This window comes from Zonotrichia albicollis, chromosome Z (genome assembly GCF_047830755.1).
Source record: "Zonotrichia albicollis isolate bZonAlb1 chromosome Z, bZonAlb1.hap1, whole genome shotgun sequence".
NCBI lineage: Eukaryota > Metazoa > Chordata > Aves > Passeriformes > Passerellidae > Zonotrichia > Zonotrichia albicollis.
In genome coordinates this window covers 51,137,468-51,160,296 of record NC_133860.1, presented here as the reverse complement: position 1 = coordinate 51,160,296, position 22,829 = coordinate 51,137,468, and the positions used below count along the sequence as shown (strand labels likewise).

Genomic DNA, 22,829 nt, shown 5'->3' with positions numbered 1-22,829 from the left:
CTATAATACCAAATAAAATTCTTTAAAAAATTGAATATATTAGAAAGGTCATTTTGCTATATTCTCTTTTTGAACTACACAAGTGTGAAACTTCCACTTTGAAGAGCACTAGAAAAGGCCAAGTGCAAGTGAGGAGGAACTAGTTATGAATTTCCAAAGACTCCACATTGGAGCAGGGGAGGGAATCCCCTTCCTGAGCAGTAGGAGAAACAACAGGTGATGACTATCTATCTGTCTATCCCCCCAGGCTCCTCTGCTGGGGGAAAGGAGGTAGAGCTGGGAAGGAGTTGGGGTTGAGAAGGTTGGGGTGAGGAGAAGGTGCTCCTTAAGTTCTACTGTTATTTCCTTTTTATCCTGCTCTGATTTTATTAGTAATAAATTCAATTAATATCTCTCATTCAAGCCTGTTTTGCCTGTGACAGTCTCTGATTAATGATCTTTCTCTGTCCTTATCTCAACCCAGGAACCTTTTGTTATAGTTTATCTCCTCTGTCCAGCTGTGGAGAGGAGTGGCTTTGGTGGGTCACTGGCATCCAGCCAGGGTCAAGTCACCACACATTTTTCTGCATTTCATTACCTTATCAATTAGCTACCATAATGGAAGATTATAATTAGCTTGTATGCTGATTTTGACAGTATACAAGAAAGATGTTAGGTTTTCAGATTCTATTAGCCCCTCCAACTACACTGTTGGTCTGTCTGACTTGTTTGTAGTAAGGGTTAGTGACCCATTCAGCATCCTTTCAAAAAAAGGATAGAGGACTTTAGAAAGAAAGCCTGGTATAATGTATCACCTAAAACAGTCTTCATGTATTTCCAACACAAATTCTTACCAGTAAACCAACAGTGCTGATTAATTTAATCAAGGGAAGTCATTACTGCCATGTAGCCTTTTTGATAGTGTATTCACTTCTTTCTCTACTGTCCACTTCCACTGATTTCTTCCCAGTCAATTTCTCTGGTAAGGGCTCTTAAACATACAGACAAATTTATTCAAGCTTCAGGACTTCAATCCATTTGCCACTTTGTAACTACATCTATACACTGTGCCTTGTTATATGCTCTGAATTTTGGAAGGGACCAGCTACCTACAGACCAGGAATGCATTTTTTGCCTTTCTATTTTGGCCAATTGCCTTTCCTTATTGTATTTATGAGCTTTAGTAGACCAATTATATTCTCTATTTTATTCCATTTATATAAAAAATATATTTTTCTACTAAAATCAATTTATTTCTATTTCTTAGTAAGCTAAACAAGGATTGAGTTTTACCAGGGTGTTTCCCTCACCTTCAAACAATTAACAAATATCTTCCACCATTTACATTTTTCATTTTTTTGTAGGTGTTGATGTTAGAGGTCTATGTAGTGTACTGACATCAGTTTCACAAAATCTTTGCATCTTTGCATCTACTGATTACTACTCTATTCACATACTTCAGAAAGTTAGATGCATTGTTGTTAGCATGGAAATGTAGATTTATTTTGAATTACTGGAAGCAGCGTAATAGTATAAAACATGACACTGTTTTTATGATCTGTTTATTATCCTTTAACAGCAGCCCAGAATGAAAAACAATTCTGAATGGAGCGCACTCCTCAGCTCTGTCCATGAACCAACAGATTGTAGAGGAAAAACAGCACAGAGAGTAAAAGATGGGGGATTAAAAACTTCACTACTCTTTAGACTGCTCTGATAGCCTAAGCACATACCAAGAACTGGGTTTTGATCCCTTCTTAAAATCAACCACAAATTCCTCTAAATGTAAGATCACCTGTACAGAATTACAAGGAAAGATTTCTGGATGTTTGAAGCTGTAACAAAAGAGAAGCTGATCAGAAAATCTAGTCTTTTTTTTTAAAATATGTTGGAAATATATTAAACATATCCACACAGAAGCTTATACAAAATAGTTCGGCTGGTAAATCAATCCTTTGTAAATATATTTTATATGAAGGTGTTTGGGTTTAGGATTCTTCCTTTTGTTTCTTTCTCTCAAGGAATTTTCTCCCATGTGTGTTGTTAGGACACAATAATGACCAGGTACATAAGAGAGACAAAAGAAGCGGCTACAGCTGAGGGGAGGACTCCAGCTGGCAACTCTTCACTTTCACCTGGGTGTTTCTCTGAAAAGAGCGAACAAACCAGGAGAACTGGGCTGGGAAAAGGAGTCGAATGCAGCTCCTACCTCTCTATGTTCTCCGCCTTCGCTGGGGAGAGAGGCTACGGTTACTGTGAGAATTTGCCACTACTGCCAGGTTCTGTCTGCTGCTGCCTTTCTTCTACCCTTGCTGCTTCCAAGGGACCTGCTGGGGCACTGGGATTGGCTGTCCCTGGGGATTTGTAAAGAACTTTTCCTTCCATCCCTTCCCATCTCGACCCAGCCACCATAACTGTGGACTCGCTCCCCGGGCTCATGCCACAGCGCCCCCTGCAGCCGCGGGGGTGTCACCGCACCCGCCCTGCCTGCCGGGAGCCAGCAGCGCCCCTGCTGGCTGTGAGCGGAACTGCACCGGCGGGGGAGGCCCTTAAAGAGCGGGAAGAGACTGTTCATTGAAGTTTCTGGGGCTTTTCCTTTTGTTTTTGTTGCTGCCATTGTTGTTGTTTGTTTGCCTTGTTATACACATACCTACTAGTAAAGAACTGTTATTCCTTTTCCCATATCTTTGCTGAAAACCTCTTAATTTCAAAGTTATAATAATTCGGAGGGAGGGGGGTTGTATTCTCCATATCAAGGTACATTTCCGCCTTCCTTGGCAGACATCTGTCTTTCAAACCAAGACAGAAGGCTTTGCTTTTTTGCTCTGAACTGGAAATAATAAAAGCATGACCTTGGGTGAGATGTTCACATGAGAAAATGTTTTCAGACCTAATTGAAAGAAAGGAACATATTATAATTTCCCTTTTATTACTTTGAGAGAAAAGTATTAAGTCAGAAGCTTCTTGTGTCTTGTATTTCCTTTGTGTCAAATTGAACAGGAATTGCATGACACTCTTCTTGATAACAACCAGAGAGGAATCTCTAATTACCCTTTCCTCACCAGATTCCTGGGCTTCAGCATTCCTTCCATGTCCCTGTGTGTGTGGATACCCCCACTAGTGGATTCCAATTTGCTGAAGTGCTGACCCCAAGGATACCAACTGCATGGGATTAGCTGTTAGGGAACATGGCTAATGCAAGACACTTTGGCTGTTACTTGTTTTCTCTCTGCTTTTGAGCAGCAGCACCTAAAGGTCCTTCACTCTAGATTGTCATTACAGACCTTAGTAGGGGAGACCTCTTAAAGCACATCTGAATACTTTAATATTATAGAAAATAGATGGAAAACCTATTCTGGACAAGTTTAAGCTGTAATGGTTAGTATGTAGGATTATGACTACAGCCTCTAAGTACTGATATGCAAAATTACTGTAGAACCACAAGAAGTTTATTTTCTTTAAAACTTATGGAGAATTTTCTCCTCTTTCTGTGCTGAATCCTGTAGAAATAAATAAGCAGTTGTCCAGTCATAGAATCAAAAGAGTTGAAAGAGAGAGGAGATGCACAAAGCCTGAGGCAGTGCAGAGAGATTTAGGGCATTTTTAAAAAGTGCTCTTCAACTAGATCACAGTTCGACTCAAATCTGTTGTCTGAGTATCCACAACAAAAATAGAAAAGCTACATAAAGTTTTACAGAATGTTAAGCAGATAAGGACAAAGGCCAAATGGAAAAGGATGGCTGATATTATTCTGAAATACAGCCAGAAGAGATGAAATGTAGTAACTATTTTCAGTGTCCTCTGGAACATGAGTTCTCAAGGTTTACAGTGAATACCCAGGAGAGATGTCATAACAAGAAGAAATTAAAGTAAAAAGAATAGTCTTGGTAACAGAGATTCAGAAATTGGTATTATTTTATCAACATTTTCTCCTTCAGGGCAAGCTTCTTAAGAAGTAGGTGTGCATCCTCTACAACGGTGCAAGTTGTACAGTAATTTTCCATATCAGCACATCTATAGACACCATTTTATGTAAAAGGGTTCTGAGGGAACTAGCTGATGTTGTAACCAAGACATTTTCTATCACAATTGTAAAGCCATGGTAGTCAAGTGAAGTTCCCAGTGACTAGAAAAAGAGAATCATTGCTCCCATGTTTAAAAAGTGTAGAAAGAAAGACACAGTGATCTACAGACTGGTAAACCTCACCAGCCTGTCAAGATCATGTTGCAGATCCTACCAAAACATGGGCTAAGGCACATGAATGATGAAGTGGTGATGTGAGGCAGCCAGCACAGCCCTTTGCTAAGGGCACATCCTGACTGACCTATTTTGTGGCCTTCTATTATGGAATGATGGCAACAGTCAGGCAGGGATGACTAATAGATGTTATCAGTCTAGACTTTTGTAAGGACTTCAATATGGTCCCACACCATATCGTCATCTCCAAATACAGAGTTGATTGATGGATGATTCAGTGGACAAGGAATTGGATGGATGGATGGATGGATGGATGGATGGATGGATGGATGGATGGATGAGTGGATGGATGATGGATGGATTGATGATGGATGAACAAAGCCAGAAAGCTAGGGTCAATGGTTCTGTGTCCTAGTGGAAGATGGTGACAAGTGGTGTCCCTTGGGTCTCTGTCTTGGGACAAGTGCTCTTCAATATCTTCATCAATGACATTGATGGTGGGATTGAACATACCTTCAGCAGATTTACAGATGACCTGAAGTTAACAGGTACTGTTTACACCACAGAAAGATGGCATGCTATCCAGAGCAACCTAGACAAGCTTCAAAAGTAGACCCAGAAGAACCGCAAAAAGTTCAACAAGTCCAAGTGTGAGGTCCTGCAGCTGGCTTGAGACAATCCCAGATATAAATATGGAGTGCTAGAAGTCACTGAGACCAACCTTGTCAAGAAGGACTGAGAGTTCTAGTGAATGAAAATCTGGACATGAGCCAATAGTGTGCACATTCAGGCCATAAGGCCAGTCTTTGGCCTGGATCCAAACAGGTGTGGCCAGCAGATGAAAGGAGAGGATTTTCACCTCTACTTTGCCCTTGTGATTCCCCACCTGGAGGGTTATGTCAAGCTCTGGGGTCCTTAATACAAGAAATACCTGGATCCAGAGGAGGACCATGAAGATGATCAGCAGGCTGGAGCAACTCCCCTATAATGACAGGCTGAGAGAGCTGGGGCTGTTCAGTGTGGAGAAAAAAGTCTCCAGGCAGACCTCATTGTGGTCTTTCAGTACCCTAAAGTGCCTTATAAAACAGGAGAGGGACATTTTTTATCGACAGAGAGTGACAGGAAATGCGCAATGTATTTAAATGGAGAGAGGGCTGGCTTAGACTGTATATCCAGAAGAAATTCCATATTCAGAGGGAAACACAGTGTTGAGACAGAGAAGTTTTGGGTGCGTCATTCCTTGAAGTGTTCAAGGCTCAGTTGGATGGGGCTCTGAGCAACATTATCTAGTAAAAGGTGTCCCTGCCCGTGGCAGGAGAACTGTAACTAGATGATATTTAAGGTCCCTTCCCAAGACATTTTATGATTCCGTGGTTCTATAAGACCCTTTTAATCTGGGTCTAGGAAGTCTTGCTGTCGGTCACATCTTTAATTACAGACATACTCAAGAACCTACTGAAAATTGTTTGCTAAAGCTTATTTTTCTCAGAGAAAGTTATGCTTTATTTAGTTACAAACTGTCTCTAGTGGCCTTCTATTTTAGAATACTGACTCAGAGTAAAACGCCTGAAGAGAATAAAGCTAGAAATACTAGTTTTTTAAGGGAGTTGTTTATTTGTTTGTTTTTTTCTACTGAAACACAAGAAAAATGTGGCATATAGAATGCATAAGCAAGAAAAAGCAGCATTTTGCTTCAGTGGAACACTTAATAAGATAGCAGAACATTAAGTCTTTTCAGTCTCCATTTTGGGTAAAAAACATGAATTTAACAAAGAAAAGAAAAACTGTCTAGTGCTGAGATGTAAGAAATTAAAATTTACATTTAAATGTAAAAAAAAGTTATCTTTCACAAAAAGGGAGAAAATATTTTGAGGCAAGGTAACTTCAATTCTTTGATAATAACATAATCTCATGGGAGAACAAGAACACCGGATAGCATGACGCAGATGAGTTATTAAGTGGACCAAACCAGCAGGATGGATTGTGTTAGGTAAAGGATTTTGCACACATGTACACATGCACAGAGTATCATGCTGGAATGCTGAGGGTGCAGAAAAAGTGACAAAGTCCAGTGGCTCTGTGATGGGCTCCGCCTGAGGGCTTGGCCGACAATGTTTTAATAGTTGAGTTCTGGATGTTCTGTTTCTTTGTGGTGGTAGATGTCCACACATCAGCTTCCCCAAGCTCTTATTACTGGGAATGTTTACAGCCACACACTGTCTCAAACAGATACACAATGCCTTTCCAGACTAGGCCTTTCCAGCTGTTGCAGGGGTTGTTCTCCTGGCACTTTTTGATCCATGGTCCATACTGTGGCTCATTTCTCAGTTCTTGCTCGCTTGCTTGCCTGTCACCAATGGCTTATTATGCTTAAGTACCTTAGGGAAATGGTTGCAATAATCCTGCAGCAAATAAAAAGTCCTTTGAGACAAAAATATCAAATATTTGGAGAAGAATGAAAATTTAAAAACCCTATGAAAAGGATTTGCTTTCAGCCATCACAAGATATTTTGCCATCTAGAACTTTTGAGAATCTATCACAGGACAAAATACCCAAATAATTTGGCATTGAGACTGAACATTCCTTGGAAACCTTGTGTTTTGTAATCCAGATGGATTTAACTGTAGGGAATTCCCTTAGGTCTTTAAGAGCAAAGAACTAGCTGATACAATTGCTGTCACTAATGATGCTTTGAAAGGACCAAGGGATAAAGACAGCAAAGATTGGTTGCTAGAAGGGATTTTCCAGAGTTCATCAACAAAACATTTCTACTTTGCACATTCACGATGCTTGCAAGGAATGTGCTGACACTGTCATGCCTGGAGTAGAGCTTTTAAGCCTTCCCTCCTGCAGTGGTGTGCTGATGGAAACAGAAGCCTGTATCCAAGGAGCTCTATCCCCACTCTTGTGCTCTTCACTTATTTTTCTGTTCCAATAAGGACATAAAAAGACCTAGTTTCTTTTTGTCAGACTGATTTCTTTTCTTTTTAATTAATTCTGAATGGTCAAAATGATAGCTAGGAATAGTGAAAGTCCAAGGAAAAGACTTGTCTCTGTGTGATGCCAGACAAAGACACATTTTACAAAGCATTGGCATTGATGATGACATTTGGCACTGATGATGACATCTGGGGTGGAGTCATGCAGGGACACATGGCAATGATTTGCCATCATTGCTCCTGTACCTCTGAAATCCTGACTCTTCTCTGCCTCATCTATACCAAGTTCCCAGTGCCTTAGTTTATTACCTTCTCGCTGTGTGCACTCTCTCCTTCTGCACATCAGCATAAGGTTGATATGATTACAATCTAACTGTGGATGTTTTTCAGATTTCTCATGAAGAGTACTACCTATTTCAGCACTTTTAAGAGGTATTTTCAGCTTTGCTTTGTTTACCAATAGGAATAACATTTGGAATGTCCCTGGAGAATAAAACTTTACTCCTAAAAACACTTATTCTTCCTTATTCTCTCACTTTTATCTGGCAGACAAGTTACAAATTAATTAAATTCTTAGACAGTATTTGTTCCCACACCTCCTCTTATTCTTAATGCATTTTTAGAGAAACAAAACAAAATGAAACACATTTGAAATTACCTTATGCTCACAGTGAGCACTGAAAAAACTATTTCAAAAGACACTTTGCAAAAAGAGGTTTTAATCACTTGTTCCTCAAGGGCTCAAATATAAACTAGTTACAATTAAAAAATTCTGCTACTAGAAGGAACCTCAAATAATATATGTGAAATATTTAGGGAACTTCAGATGAAAGATGCTATGACCTGTCAAAATATTCACATTCTAATATATTCTTTGAGACAGTTTGGCCCAAAGTAAGCTGCTCTTCTTCTAGCTAAAGGCTGACAGATGGATTTTGTGACAAATAGTTTGTGCTTGAATAAGTAATTTCAGAACCTATTCAGATTTTTCTTTTTAATTTTATGTTTTCTGAAGGTGACTATCTGCAATTCTATTATTATATGGGACAGAGAGGAGAAAAAATCTTAGTCTAAGTGTGTGTGTGCCTGACTGAAATAAAAAACATTTTGTGCTGGAATGATCTGTAGCAAGCTGACAGCTAAAAATAATTTTATACAGAACAGATTAGTGATGTGGATGCTATTCAACTGTTTTACAGGAATTTTCAAAACGTAGGTGTAATTTATTAACTAATTCTGGAGGTCTATATGGAAAAAAAATCGCCTACATTATGACAATGGGACAGATGAAAGCAAATAAGGTGAGCTTTAGCAATTTCCACAGCCTGGGCTTCTGTGTTGTTTAGGGAATTTAAAATTCTAATATTCAGGTTTTGATGATATTGAAAAAGCAGACTTTCAAAATTGTCTTTGTATAATAGCCATAATCTACAGAAGTAAACTACGTCTGTTAGCAGTATCCCTTAAAACTTTAAATCTCAGAAAGAGAGCATATGTATTTTAATGTTAGTAACGCTAAAGTGAAATATCAGGGTGCCCTCTACCGGCTCACAGTGCTAGCACCTAACAGCAACAGAAATCAGGCGTTTCTAACGCACCATGGTCCAAAATCCAAATGATCGACTGCTGTATTTAATTTCAAACGTTTTGCACTCGCTAAAAACAGATTTACATCCCTCCCACGTCTTTAAAAGGTGGTGGTACTATGGCTGTATGCAGCTTGAAGAAACAGACTGGCTTCTCCGGTGGCTGCTGAGTGCATGTCAGAATGAACCGCGATCATAATGCATCAACAAGGCTACCAGGTTGTGCATCATCAGTTGACAAAATGCTTTCCAGCATTTTATGAAAATAGAAACCAAGAATGTTCTGTTAAATTTTCTACATCTCATGAAAGCCTACAAGTTCAGCAAGGACTGTGAAATTTCTGCTTCTGCACAATCTTTCCCTGCTCTAGTTTCCCACAGGAGCTGCAACAAAAATGGGATACTGACCTGTGTTGAGCTTAGAAAAAGATTGACAGTAGCACACTATCAAAAGGGAGACAAACACCAAGTAAATAGATGCCTCAGATATCAAGTGAGAAGCTTCTTGTGCAAAATGGAAACATTTGCTCCAACGTGGCATCTGCTGATTGCTGACCATCAGAATCCAGTGTCTGACATGGGGAGGAAGATTTTAGCATGTATCTGTCATTTCAGTTTCTACCAGGGTTTTAGTATTAATATTATTATTATTATTAGTTTTAGTATTAGTATTAGTATTAGTATCTCTCAAAGTGTGTATAAAAGCCAGATAAGCAGACTTGTTTCTTGATACCACTCCTCATACTCCAGTATTGCAGAGAAGCAGGAAATGAGAGGTTTTTTTGGGTTACAGAGAATTTTGCAGTTGCATGAAGTTCCTTTAGATATAAAGAAATGAAAATGTGTAAGCTTGGCATTATTTATTACTGTTTCAAGCTGAGAATCAGAAGAGAAATAGAAGCACCAACGCTTGTTGCAGTATTACTTGACATGCCCTTGGACATGAAGGTGTGGCAAGCACCTCACCATTTAGCTGCACAGTCTAGTGAAGTGTTAATATTTTGACCTCCAGATAACTATGAAATTGCAGTGCATTAATACTTTTTCTTTTTGCCAAACACAATCCCACAATTCAGTGGAAGACACCTTCAGCTTAATTCTGTTTTCAGACACTCAGCCGAAGTTTAGAGAATTAATGCTTTGTAAATATTCTTAAGCTATCAAAAGAAAAATATCTGGCCTTCAATAAAAGCAGAAATTTTGTTTTGGCTGGATTAATACCATAGTTTTACAAAGTAAACAACAGATTTTATTTTTTTTCTCAGCTCCACAGCGAAAACTCTGAGAGTTTTATGCACATTTATGTCTATCCTCAACCACTCTGTGAAATATGGAATTATTATCATCCCTATTGCATAGCTGGAGGATTAAATCTAAATGCATTACCCAGGTAACAATTCTGTATCAGCATGGGAAATCAAATCTATGCTGAGTTCCATCCTAGAACCTAAAACTGATCGGGTAGAATGTGACCTTCTGATTTTGGGAGCCCCATGACCTGCTGCTAGTCTTCCAGCTCAAAGCTAAGAATTACTTCATGATGCTCCAAAGTGAAAGCAAGGAGCAGTTTCTGGGAGAAGGAATGGTGAGGATGTGGTGAAATGATCTGTAATGTCCTACCTCTGGAAGCTTACTCATTTTTAACAGCTATCTCAGATTTACACATAGCCAAGATATCAGTTCTGCTCTGTCATTTGGACATTGTGGTGCCCCAGGCTTTTTATCCTCTTGATCAGAAGTGTTAAAATGATGGCATAAACATGCCAGCTTCTTTCTACTTACTTTAAATCTGTAGTTTGTTCTGCTTCTGGAAAATGACACTTTAAAGCACCTGATTATAGGAGTTGCACAAACTGATCTGCTGCCTTAGCACCACTATTCCCTATACTCCACAGAGGAACTGGGTACAACATTAGATCAGAAGACCACTGTAGGATTGATGAAGCTGATGCATCTGCAGCTTCATCTAGACATCATGACTGATGCTGTTGTCATACTGTATCTTTTCCTCATGGTTCAAATTTGCATTACAGTAACTGGAGCTGCTTACAAGCTATTTGCTGCCTAATGCAAAAGGACTGTGAGAAGCCACCTTTTTTCTCAAGCTTAAGAATTAAATTATGCTTGCAAGTTTTTCCATTTATGGCTATTTTTTCTCTTTGTGCAGTATTTGTTCTAGGTTCAACTCTGATCATGTTTCACTTCCAGGCTAAAATGAGAGAAATTCCAGGAATACACATGCGTTATCTAGAACGGAAAAGAAATAAAATTCCTCCCTCTTTTTTTTATTCTGCTGTTCCCTTGCGATTTAGGAAGTATTCATTTCCAGTATTACCTGAAAATTCAGCAGTAAGAGAGGGTGGTTCTGGTGGAACTTCCTACTAGCAGCTTGAACTTCCTTTCACCCTCTTCTACAGCTGAGAAGGCCTTGTAACCCAATACATGGGCTGAAGCTTCAGGCATATGATACCTCTTACATTCCTACCCAGGACCTTCTGGGTTCTTCCTACTGTGATCTGTGGAAGATCCAGGCAGGTGCAGATATGAAATGTTTGAGTGGGACTGTCCAGTTAGATTAAGTGTTCCAATTTTGGCTCAACATTTTAGATGTATTGAAGATCAAATCACCTGATAGATCTCAACATAAGTCAAGAAAATTTAACTGCATACTGCACTGAGTTTTACTTGCAGAATTGGCAGAGGATTATCAATTGTAAAGGGTCAGGTCACAGATGAGTTTTGACAAGCTTTCATTGCTTCTGAATAATAAATTAAAATACTTGAGGAACCTTACAAATAAAACCCATGATGGCAACTCAGCTAAGTAAAAACTCAATGGGCACTTCCAGAAACTGAACATTAAATACTTTAAATGCATGTTAAATGTTTGAAAATTTGCCAAGGTATTTGTGGAATTCTTCTTCTGCAGTCAGCTTGGTGCAATTATGAAAGTTGTGTATTGTCATATACACCATTAGATGCCTCAGTACACCTCAAATACTTCAGACAGACAACCATTGTAGCTGTAACAGTCTGTAACACAGAATCATAATGCATAGCAGATACCAGCTTTTACAATGCTATGATTTTACTATTTCCAACAGAAACAAAGTAAATTCTACCTCTCTTAAAGAGAAAAATACTAAATTGGGAAAACTGCACCTGCAGCTTATATATGTTCATTAGATATTCTACTAAAACAGCTGTCTTGGTGATGTGCATTACAGCTAGTGGCCACTGAAGGATCTTGCTGCCCAAGTGAAGGCTCTGAACGCAGGATGTGTCCCAGGATGTGTCCCTCAGTGACTGCTGAGGGACAGGAAGGTCCCTAGATAAACACTGTTGATGGTGGTTGGACAAATTGCTGAATCCTCCAGTTTCAGCCAGTGACCTCGAGTAAGTAACAGTTGTATCTACAGGTGCTGCTAAAGCAAATCTTGTCAGAGAGAGGTCCACCCTCTCCTGGAGCCTCTCCATTAACAGATGAGGTGAGTGTAAGAGACGGTCCGAAGTCTCCCTCATTTGCCTCACAGCTGTCGCAAGGGCAGAGACCAGGACCCTGAGAACTGTGCCTGGAGTCCTGGCCTGGTGGAGGTGGATGCTTGCCAAGTGATTGTTTGCAGGTGTGCTTGCTGTGTCACCGTGGCCTTACACCTCCTGCTGCACGGTCCCCACTCATCAGAATAACCCATGGATTTCCCCACCTCTTGGCCAGATGCCGCCTGCTTTAGAGAAAGTCTAACTTTCTGAGGTAACTTTGGTGATCTCCCATGGAAACTTCTTCATCAGTCTCATGACCGTCGTCAATGACAAAGATTGAATTTCCCCCCCTGCCCCCAACAAGGACTGAGACCCTTAAAATTCTAACACAGGGGTGCTGGGCTGACTGAGGCGGGATGTCTGCCAAGTGTTGCCTGCAGATGTGTTCGCTGGACCAAGACTGATTTCCCATAGAAACCAGTCATGAAACAATGGGTCCCGAACTGGGCTGTGTGTTCTTGTTCTCAAAGGACTTATTCTCCATTGTCCTGTACCTCTTCCCCTCTCAGTGGAGAACTATAAAAGACCCCTGAGTTAACCAAAGACTCTGAGACTCTCCCTGACATGACAAGGCAGATTTATTGGCTGGACCACGAGGATTTAGTCTCTCCATTGGTAGCTATACCTTTCCCTTCTTTTTTCTCTGTCCTTCATCTCCTTTTTAATCCTTCTATCCCATTTGCTGTGGGCACTCAATAAAGGTGCATTTGTTTTGATTAACATTGAAATCCCCTCTGTGTTGTTTTTGCATTCTGAGATCAATTGGTGAACCATCGTGACCCCCACTTGTATGAGCGGATCATGACAGTGAGACAGATGAGCTTAAGCCCCTTTATCTTTCCCTGCATTGTTAGCGCTTCAATTCCATGTTTTACCACAGGCAGAGAGAAAGTGAATGACACAAACCCTAAGCACAGTAGAAGGGAGAACAAGAAGCATGAGGCTGGCTGCCACTACCCCACCAAATGAGCTGTGGGCCAGGAGAAAGCTCTCACTACAAGGACTTCAGTTTGTCCACTGTTTGCCCTAAAGGCACCTGAAATGGAGATGTTTTCTGTGTGTGTCCCAGAGCAATCAGAGCTTTCAAGAGCCAGCAGCTCTAGGAAGGCATAGCAGAAGTTGCTGTTTCTTTGACTGCTCCACTGTGCTGCATCTCTGAGGAAATACTAACAAAGATAACCTGCTTAGAAATTTTCTGTGCATTACAGTGCACAGCAAGAATATGCATGACAAATCTGTTCCCATCTTCTGCAACACCTTAGATCAAATGGCAAGAAAAGACAGAAACGCCTTCTGGAAATTTCACCAAGTCTGTGCTTCAACTACCAGAGTGCTAAAAGTTTAGAAATTATAAAATAATAATTACAGAACGTTCTAGACATTCTGAGCTTAAGTCTAAGACAACCTACTCTGCTTTACAGAAATAAATATATCTATAGAGTGTACTTGCTTTTAAACAGTGTTATCCAATTATACACCCAAATTCATTCTATGATTTACTTATCACAAAGTCAGCCTTCTCCTGTGCTGGGAAGAACCATTTCCACTGACCTACACGTACGTGATCCTTGGGAGATGAGAAGCTTGGGATACTTCTGAAACAGAACTATGAGCATACAATTGGCCTAAAGATTTGCAAGACCTACAAGTGTGAAACTAGAAAAGAAGTCCTCATAGCAGATTTCAAGTCTTGTCAGAGTAGTTCATGTGGGAAAAGCAGTATGACTGTCTTCAAAGGGAGAATTGTCTGTAAGCCAGATTTGAATACAAAATTCCGGATGTGACTCCCATCTTCTTTCTTTCTGGAGGGAAGAGGCTATTTTAAAAGAAGAAAAACCCCACATTTTCAATCGCTTCTTTATTTGGATGGAAAACTGTTCAGGGAACCGTTGGGGTATTTTGCTATGTTTTTCACAAAGATTCACCCTGCAATAAATAAAGCTGGCTAGTAACCTTCCAGTTCAATTCAACAGAAAAAAAAGAAACCAACATCAAACCTAAAACATTTAGCTATATCTGGCAGTTGATATCTCAGTGCTGGCAGGCTTCCTAATTTCCTCTGTGACAAGCGGTTCTGTAGCCAAGTTTGGTAACTAGGAACCCATGTCATATTCTTACAATATTTCTGAAAATATACACCTAAGGAAGCAGGATGACAGGAGCTGTAAGCCTCCCAGAGAAAAAATATTTAATCCATCATCATAATATCTTATGTGATTCTAGAATGAAGGAGTCACATAGCTCCACAGGCAAAGCTTTGAACTACCTGTTGTGCAAAAGCAAACATCCTCCTGCTTTTTTCTGGATCACTCTCTTTATCCTAGCACTGAATGTTTAAACAAAAACTTTTGTCAACCCTGGTAATTCCTCTCTTAGCCAAGTCAGATTTTGATCCTACCACCTCAGGAATAAAGCATTTTTAGGTATTACCTGCAGGAGACGCAGAACAGAGCAATAAGATAGTGACAAGAATTCTGCAACATGTCAAGACTAGGCCCATGTCATCATGATGACTATTTTGGACAATCCTTCTGGTCCCATTTGTTGAAAGACATTACCATTCCCTACACTTAAAAAACCAGGGCCCCTCAGCAGGGTGAGGCAGCACTGCATGCCAACCACCCTTTTGCTCTAAATCATGTAAATTTATCTCTGAGGTTGTTGCCTTGTGGTAGCATACTCTCCAGAAATGCTACAGAATTTTAATGTGTCAAAACAGAGGTATGACAGTGCAGTACTTGTGACTGCTAGGCCTTGGTAACTAACATAGTTATTAATTCTGTAACTGTTTATAGTAATACTAACTAACAGTAACTGTAGTATGGCACAATTAATGCAATTGTAAAAAAGTTTCAAGCCCATTGAGTTTGAAACAGATTTCTTCCAGTCACTGGCAGAAACTTCCTTAGAGGCCAGCTAAAGGATTTAGGACTGAACTGAAACAAAAAGTTAGAGGAATTTTATCTGTATCTATATTTTTTTAGTAGTTTGGGTTGGAAGGCACTGCAAAATGTCACCTAGCCCAAGACCCCTGCAATGTGCATCTTCAATTACATGTGTTTGCTCAGACCCCTGTCCAGCCTGGCCTTGAACTGAGCCTTGAATGAGGTGCCACATCTGAAAGACTGCTACTCTGTCAGTCTCTGTCCACATGCACTGGGACGTGATCATATGACAGAGTGCAGAAGAGGGGGAAAACAAGAGCGAAAAACACTCTTAGCAGAGGGACACCAAGGCTGAAGAACAATGAGGTGAAGACAATCTGTGAAACGCTAGCAGATATTCACAATGAGTTCTGTCCTTGACTCACCACTGAGAAGGGAGAAAAAATGAGGAGGGAGAAGCAGCAGAATGGAGCTTTTATGGACATTCTGTACACCTACAAGTACCCATTCCAGTGAGCAGCTGGTGGGGAGAGTCAGGAGTGAGTCTGAACTTGGGAGCTGGGCTAGCAAAAGTGAGTCTTTTTGTTCTCACTGCACAAAAACACTTGAATTGGTTTAAATTAGTTTTCTCCAAGTCAAGTTCGCCTTGCTTGTAACAATACCTCTGTTTTTACTTAAACCATAAATAAATTATAAGTTACCAAGTTCTTTAAGCTTCATTAGCATTGTGGGTGCCAGGCAAAATAAGCAATAACTTGTATCTACAAGACTGCATGCTAGTCATTGAGAGACTAATTTAATGTGGTCACTGTTAAGTTCATCCTGCTTATAAAGGCCATTATGTGTATGAGATTTATTTGACTGAAGTTAAATGATAATGCCAAAAAAAGGAAAGATATTCCACATTTGCAGGAAATGAGAAATACATCTAAAATAAAATTCTTGTTAGCTGAAGTTATCAAAGCAGATTTTAAAGCAACAAAGCAATAATCCACAACAACATCATTCTAGTTATTCTCTCAGCATTTATTTGAAATAACAATACTTTCCATGATATAGTTTAAACACTAAGCAGTAGGGAATTGTCTTCATTTCACATCATCCAGTACTGAAGTGGCACATTTGAAGCAGCACATTAAACCTCTGATAGAGTCTGTACAATTTAGATAAATAGAACTCTGGATAACTAAACTAACAGAACTTCTGCAACTGTTACCAAAAGAATGCCAAGAAGCTAGGCACAGCACTGTACACACCAAGTGCAGGAAGGAGGAACACAGGAGAACCAACTAAACAGATGGGAAATGTTTTTATACATACAGCCACATGTCTTCAATTGCTCAACAGAAAAATAACATGTTTTATTTTGTCCTCATTGAGGAGAGAGTATGCACAAATGATGTTCAAAGAACACATGGCAGACAGAAACAAATGAAATGAGGGTTGTGTTTGGTTGGTTACTGTATTCCTCAGTGAATGAGTTTACAAAGGATATCTGGTGCTTAAGCAGCAAGGTTTTGTGCCAAGACTTGACAAGAAACATTAAATAAATGCCAGTTTTATTCCCCATCTTGCCCATTTACTGGCATTTTGGTGAGCATGCTAAAAGTTCCTGAAGGGCAAATTCAGGTGGTTTGTGGTCCAACATTTCTACTACAGGAATCCCCATTTGATAGCTTACAGTTTACCTCTGGAGGGAAATAGGCCTTTTAACTATAATTAAGAATATAAAACTTAGCAGAGAGCAGCAGGACACACAGTACAGTGGTTCACTTTCTGAGAAACCAGAGGATCTACACTTATGCTCTCTCTGTGGGAACAGCCAGCCAAGTTTGGTTGGAAGATACAGTTCTGGTTAGGCAATGTTAGACCTGTGTGAACTGTATCATTAGGAAGGGAAAGATGGAATGGCAAGAACTTTTCACTCTTTTTATAGAGAACTAAGACTGAAAAAGTAATACAGTGGTGATAGGCATTATCTTCCCAACACCACCTTCACTTCCTGCTACTTCACTATGAATTACCTGCTTTGCTTGCCACCATCTTCCCCATTTCATCTCACTAATGGCTCTGGTTACTACCAGGCCAGCACAGTCAATAAACTAATCCACGCTATGCTGGCTCAGAAGATACAACGCATCACCACCACATAGTATGACAACACGTAAACCAAAGATGCTCATTAGGAATCGGTAACTCTAACCACTGCAGTTTGCACTTGTAAGGTGTAAGAAGCAGCATTTTGAAAGCAGTGGTACTGACACAGCTATCTGTGTCAGAGGTGGTAGATCAGCATTCCTAATTGGGTAATGGAACTAGAATATCGACATAATTGATGGGGAAGAAACCTGACTGGCCATGAAGCATCCCCTCGTACCAGTTTTCATCAATCTGGTTAGTGAGGGTAATAATATCACCCTCTTTAAATCCCAACTCCCCTTCATTCTCTGGTTCGAAGTCATACAGAGCTCGGCAGCATGGCTGATCCATGTGAGCACCTAAGGAGAAGAAACACAGAAACAACATGCTTAAAAATCTCAACACTTAAGAGCACCCATTTTACTACTGTACCTATGACAGATTTTGCTGTTTCTGTTCTCACTAATATTCTGATGACAGCTCTTCGATAATACCTATATTTGGACTGCCACTCTTTGTTAGAAGACAACTATTAGCTTCTGACAGCCTTCAGTTACTCTAAGTGCCTGCTGGCAGAAGTCTGAGAATCCCAAAAAAATCAAGCTATAGTCAAGCCCAGACCTGAAAGCACAACCATGATCAATTTGGAACCCAATTTTTATTTGTTAATAAAACACAAAAATTAGGAAAAAGCTTTAACATATTTCCAGCTTTACTGGCAAAGAGATGTTTTGTCTGTTTATGTCAGGTAAGCAGTGTAAGTGGTAGCCTAAAATGGTAGTGAAAATACAACTCTTTATTTGGAAATTTCACTGGTACAGCTATACCACTGCTGCTAATCCTCTTAGTTTTAGTATCACACTTCCAAAGATTTTTATTCTCCATTCCCACAAAACACTTTATTGCAGGGCCATCAGGATAGATTCAGAAAAAGTTTGAAATTGAGAGCTTTCTAATATGCTAATTCAGGAACATCTAACCATAAACACTTAGGGATAGCTAATGGATATTATTATAAGTCATTAATTTGATTGGACTTTCACTATGAAATTAGCAAATATACTCCCTCTTCCCTCCCCCTGAAGTCTCTATAGCTCCAAGCCTACCAGATCCAAAATTGTTACTGGTCAAAATACTTCAGATTTAGCAGCACTAAATTGTAAGAAATCATATCCCCACCTGAATTTCCATAGTAAAAGTTCATGTACTTTCAGTGGCCTAAATGAATCAACACATGCCACTTTGCCACAATGATAGTTCTAAGAATATATATTCTACTTTTTCATGAATATTGGCTTTAAGATTAGTAAATTTCAGACTAAAACATTCTGCATATTTGTTTCGAACACTCACTCTGGTTAGAAGGCCCATGCTTGAGTTATTTTATAACAAAACTTTTCCACTTCTATGGATCTGAATAGAACAAGTTTTTCAAATACCAGACCTAATTTATTAAATTCTATAGTGAAATCTTATTTTCTTTTCTTTACATAATGCTCAGAGTGTATTTGGTTTCTTTGTCATGAAGACTACTGTGCTGACATCAACAAGCCTTAGAGTAAGCATGTTTGGTCTCCTCATTGCTACCAGCTGAAATTTAGAAGAAATAGCAAATAAAATCTTTAAATTAATCACTCTAAACATATATTCAAGAATTTTCAAAGAAGGTGTACCTCTGAAACCTGCATACACTTCCAAACAAAAGCCCTACTGAAGAAACTGTTAAATACTGCCCTCTGAAGAGGGAAATATAAATGCTGGAAAGATACATGAACATCAGTCTGCTCTGGCATAGCACAGACAAGTGTTTATGAGACTATGAAAAAGAAGTAAAGAGGAAAATTACTGGTGGAATGATGAGAGCTTTAGCATGCAAGGCTCAAGCCGCACTCATGCACAAGGAATCTCTATTATATCCTTCTTGTTAGCACAGTGAGGAGATTGTTAGGAGTTTGCAAGGCTGTGTAAGATTATTTCAGGTTGTCAGAGCTAAATGGAGATACTCTTCCTGTCTATATGTGGGAGAAAATCAAACATTCTCATCACGATGTGATGGAAAGAAAGGAAATCCTGACTAAAGATCTAGTGAAAAACATCTACACTTGCAAGGTGGAATGTGATAGCAATTGTCACTGAGGTAAACTGGAATTACTAAACTATAATTACTACAAAGATTAAAACTACAAACAAAAATCAGGGTCTGGACAGAGGCCAGCCCTCACCATACCATGGGATAACAGATCATTATTGTGTAAGAAACAAATAATAAGACTTCTGTGGTATGGCTGGTATTAAATAAACCATTCTTTAAGCTAGTAATTATGTACACTCATACTAATGGTTAATCTTGCTTATTCTGCTCCTACTTGGACAAAGCAAATAGCTCATATAGCATAGTTTTTCTTTTCAGTTATTTTTACTTTCAGGTTCATTGTGTTATAATACCTGATTTTAAAAAGCAGGATATGGTAATGAAGGTCCAGCTGGCTTTAGGTTTCTGCATTTTCACGGAAAACTTTCAATTGTTATTTTGGTTTTCTAAATGCCTATTTTGTAAAGATCTGTATTTCAGGGTAATCTTCTAGGACAAAATAAATTTTTGACCAAAAGACACATTTAAAGCAGTGGATAACCAATCTCTTTTCTCCTGCCTGAGGATATGAACACTTCCCAAAGAAACAACAGTTCAAACATCTCTCCTCTATATACTATCCCCATTCTCATTTTCCCTCATGGAAAAACTAATCTCCAGAACAAAGCATGCAACTTGTGCATGGACACAAAGCTCTGCCATTACCTGATGGTTTGGGTGTGGTGGCATGGGATATCCCTCCATTGTGCTGTGTATTGTCACCAGTCGAGAAATCCAGGCTCATACGGGGTTTGGGCTGGTACTCTCGCCTGGGCTGAGATGATGCCTCTTTTATTCTGCCAAAGCAATCAAGGTTAAATGTCAAGAGTTAATATCTTGTTAGCAGACGAGATGCACCAAATACCTTTATTTCCAAGGCTGAAATTCTCATCCATAGTAAACAAGCTGAGTCATTTGGAGTGGGTTTTTTTTGTTTACAACAGTAGTTTAAATTACCAAAACCAGCCAATATGACTGTGCTGTGAAGTTGTTAATTCTTCATTCCTTTTAGAAACCTAGCAATTTGTCTATCTTCCTCTTGCCTAACAAAAACAAAGCACTCATAACAAAGAAAACCTTGTTACATGACTATCAATGCTTAGAGAAGGGCTAGACAAACATCCCTGTCCCCATTTTTAGCATGACTTTTTGTTTCTAATCGTTGCAAGCATTATTTATTCAGTTGATTGATGCCAACTCTTGTAATTTTGTAAGAAGACTCTGTGGGAATGTACTGACTTCAGCTGCAGACTTGGTTAATTTGCAGTTTGGCATACTTGTTTCACAAAGCGACAAAAGTCCACTCTTCCCTGCTCTCAAAATAACCATTTATTTATCGTTAATTTCAACTGTTTCTTCTAATTGAGAAATCTAGAATTTCTAGGAGAGAGTCTATTTATAGATTCCAGGGTAAAATCTAGGGAAGGGATGAACAGAATCAGAGCAGCTTATGCAGAACAACTACCACATGTATTTCTAATTCCACATATGAAAGAACACTTCATAAGTACTTACAAGACAAGTTGATTTTACTAACATTTTCTATATCTGCCCTAGATTTGCTGCTGGTAGCACATTTTGATTTATCTATTGCAAAGATCTTCATCTAACTAACTGACTTTTGATCCCTATAACGACGTTTTCCTCACCATCCAAAATACCAATGTTAGTCAGTTCCTAGAGAGTGCTTTTCTTTCACATTAAAAAACCAAACCCATAAGCAAAAAAAAAAAAACCAAACCAACCAAAAACCATCACAAAAAAAAAAACAAACAAAAAACCAACCAAACAAAAAAACCAACCCCCCCTCCCCAAAACAAACAAACAAACAAACCCACTTAAATAATTGAAGTGGTCAAAATAAATAAAAAGCCTTTGTTTTGTTTCACTCATTAGCAAAATTCACAACAGTAAAATTTTTAAGAAATACTTAAATTAGTTCTGTTACACTTAATGCTTTCATGAAACACCATTTTTTTCAGATTATGAACTATAAGGTGACAGTTCTAGTGATTTGCTAAAAATTACCCAAAAGCTCAGCATGAGCCATGTTTCTTAAGAAAATAAATACCTCCAAGGTATTTATTGCTTCCCAGCTGCTGTGTCATGATACTGTGTTGGGAAAAATGCATCCTCATTACACTTGGTGAAAAAGAGAGTTTTAAATAGCCTTTGCTGGCCTTCTAGTTTTTATTAATTTTACTGAAAATTTCCCAAAGTTTGCCAAGCTCCTAATATTTCCCAGTTCCTGGAATCATGGCATTGTAAGGATATTTATGCCTTCCTACTAATGTGTAGAAAAGAAATGAAATTCTTTCACTTATACTTCCTGAAGGAAATCTTGAAGTCTAATCTAAAAGGCCAAGAAAAAATAGAAGATAAGTGCATTTTTAAATTTTTAATAGTTTTTGCAGTCTATCTCATACTTTTAAAACATTCTTTTGTGACTATGTTGCGCATGACAGTCTTGGTATTTATTAGAAGTTGTCCATGCCAGGAGCCAGCATAAGCAGGTTCCATTCACTCTTTCAAAGAGTACCTAGAAAATGGGCAGTATGTGCTGTAGACATCACTGACAGTGAACAGCAACAAATTTGCTCAGCTTAAAAGTAAATAATGATTTATTTTCTGGCCTGTATAGTCAAAACAAAACAAAACAAAACAAAACAAAACAAAACAAAACAAAAAACAAAAACCCACAACCAAACTCCAGGGGTTATGCATTAGTTGCTACCTGCCTATCACCAGCAGGGAAAGACTAGTAGTTCGGATAGTAACACATCACAGAGTTCAATTTGTGTCCAGAGGTGTGGACAAAGTATGATTTAGCCAGCAGCCTCTTTACAATTAGGGATGCAAAATGTTTAGTTCAACTGAATTACCATAACATTCTGATGAGAGGTCCTCGCAAAGATAAAATCATTCACAGCTGAAACTTAGTACTGACCAGTTAGCAGAAATTTAAAAATGGCAAAGGATCGCCCGAATTGGTACAGGAAGAGAAATCTATTGTAGACATATATGGCATGTCTACAATACAGTTGCATTCAGTTAATGGCATAATGTATGGACTACCAGATAAAACACCTGTCCCTGAGGAATTTTTAATGCTTCTATAAAGAAAGTGAATTGCAGTTCTCTTTTGCAAGTGCTAAAAATTGTTCTGTTAGCTGTTTAGACAGCACTGCAAACTGTATCCATGAACAGTCAGCATGACAGCCTACCCACCAAAACAAGTGCTGCTCCTAGTCACAAAGACTTTTAGACTCAGAAGTGAATGAGGTTTTCAGGATGCATGCTCTGAGAAAATTAATACTGACAGACCCGGCAGTATTAGCAACTTGATCTATACTAATGACATCAGAAAACAGCTGCCTTTGCAGAGTACGTGAACATTATTTCCTCTTGGGAATTATATCCAGCTTTTTCTA

The 22,829-nt window shown here is 39.0% G+C and overlaps 1 protein-coding gene across 2 annotated transcripts in view; it reads right to left on the bottom strand.

The window, feature by feature from the left end:
* Positions 1–16,139: 16,139 nt before the first annotated feature.
* SH3GL2 (SH3 domain containing GRB2 like 2, endophilin A1) overlaps positions 16,140–22,829 on the bottom strand; it is an 89,463-nt gene continuing 82,773 nt past the window's right edge. For both annotated transcript variants that reach the window (XM_074532371.1, XM_074532370.1), the window contains exons 8-9: positions 20,065–20,195; positions 16,140–17,626 (exon numbers count right to left, since the gene is read on the bottom strand). In XM_074532371.1, the coding sequence (XP_074388472.1) occupies positions 17,427–17,626; positions 20,065–20,195 (331 nt within the window). In that variant the 3' untranslated portion in view covers positions 16,140–17,426. The remainder of the gene's footprint in view (positions 17,627–20,064; positions 20,196–22,829) is intronic.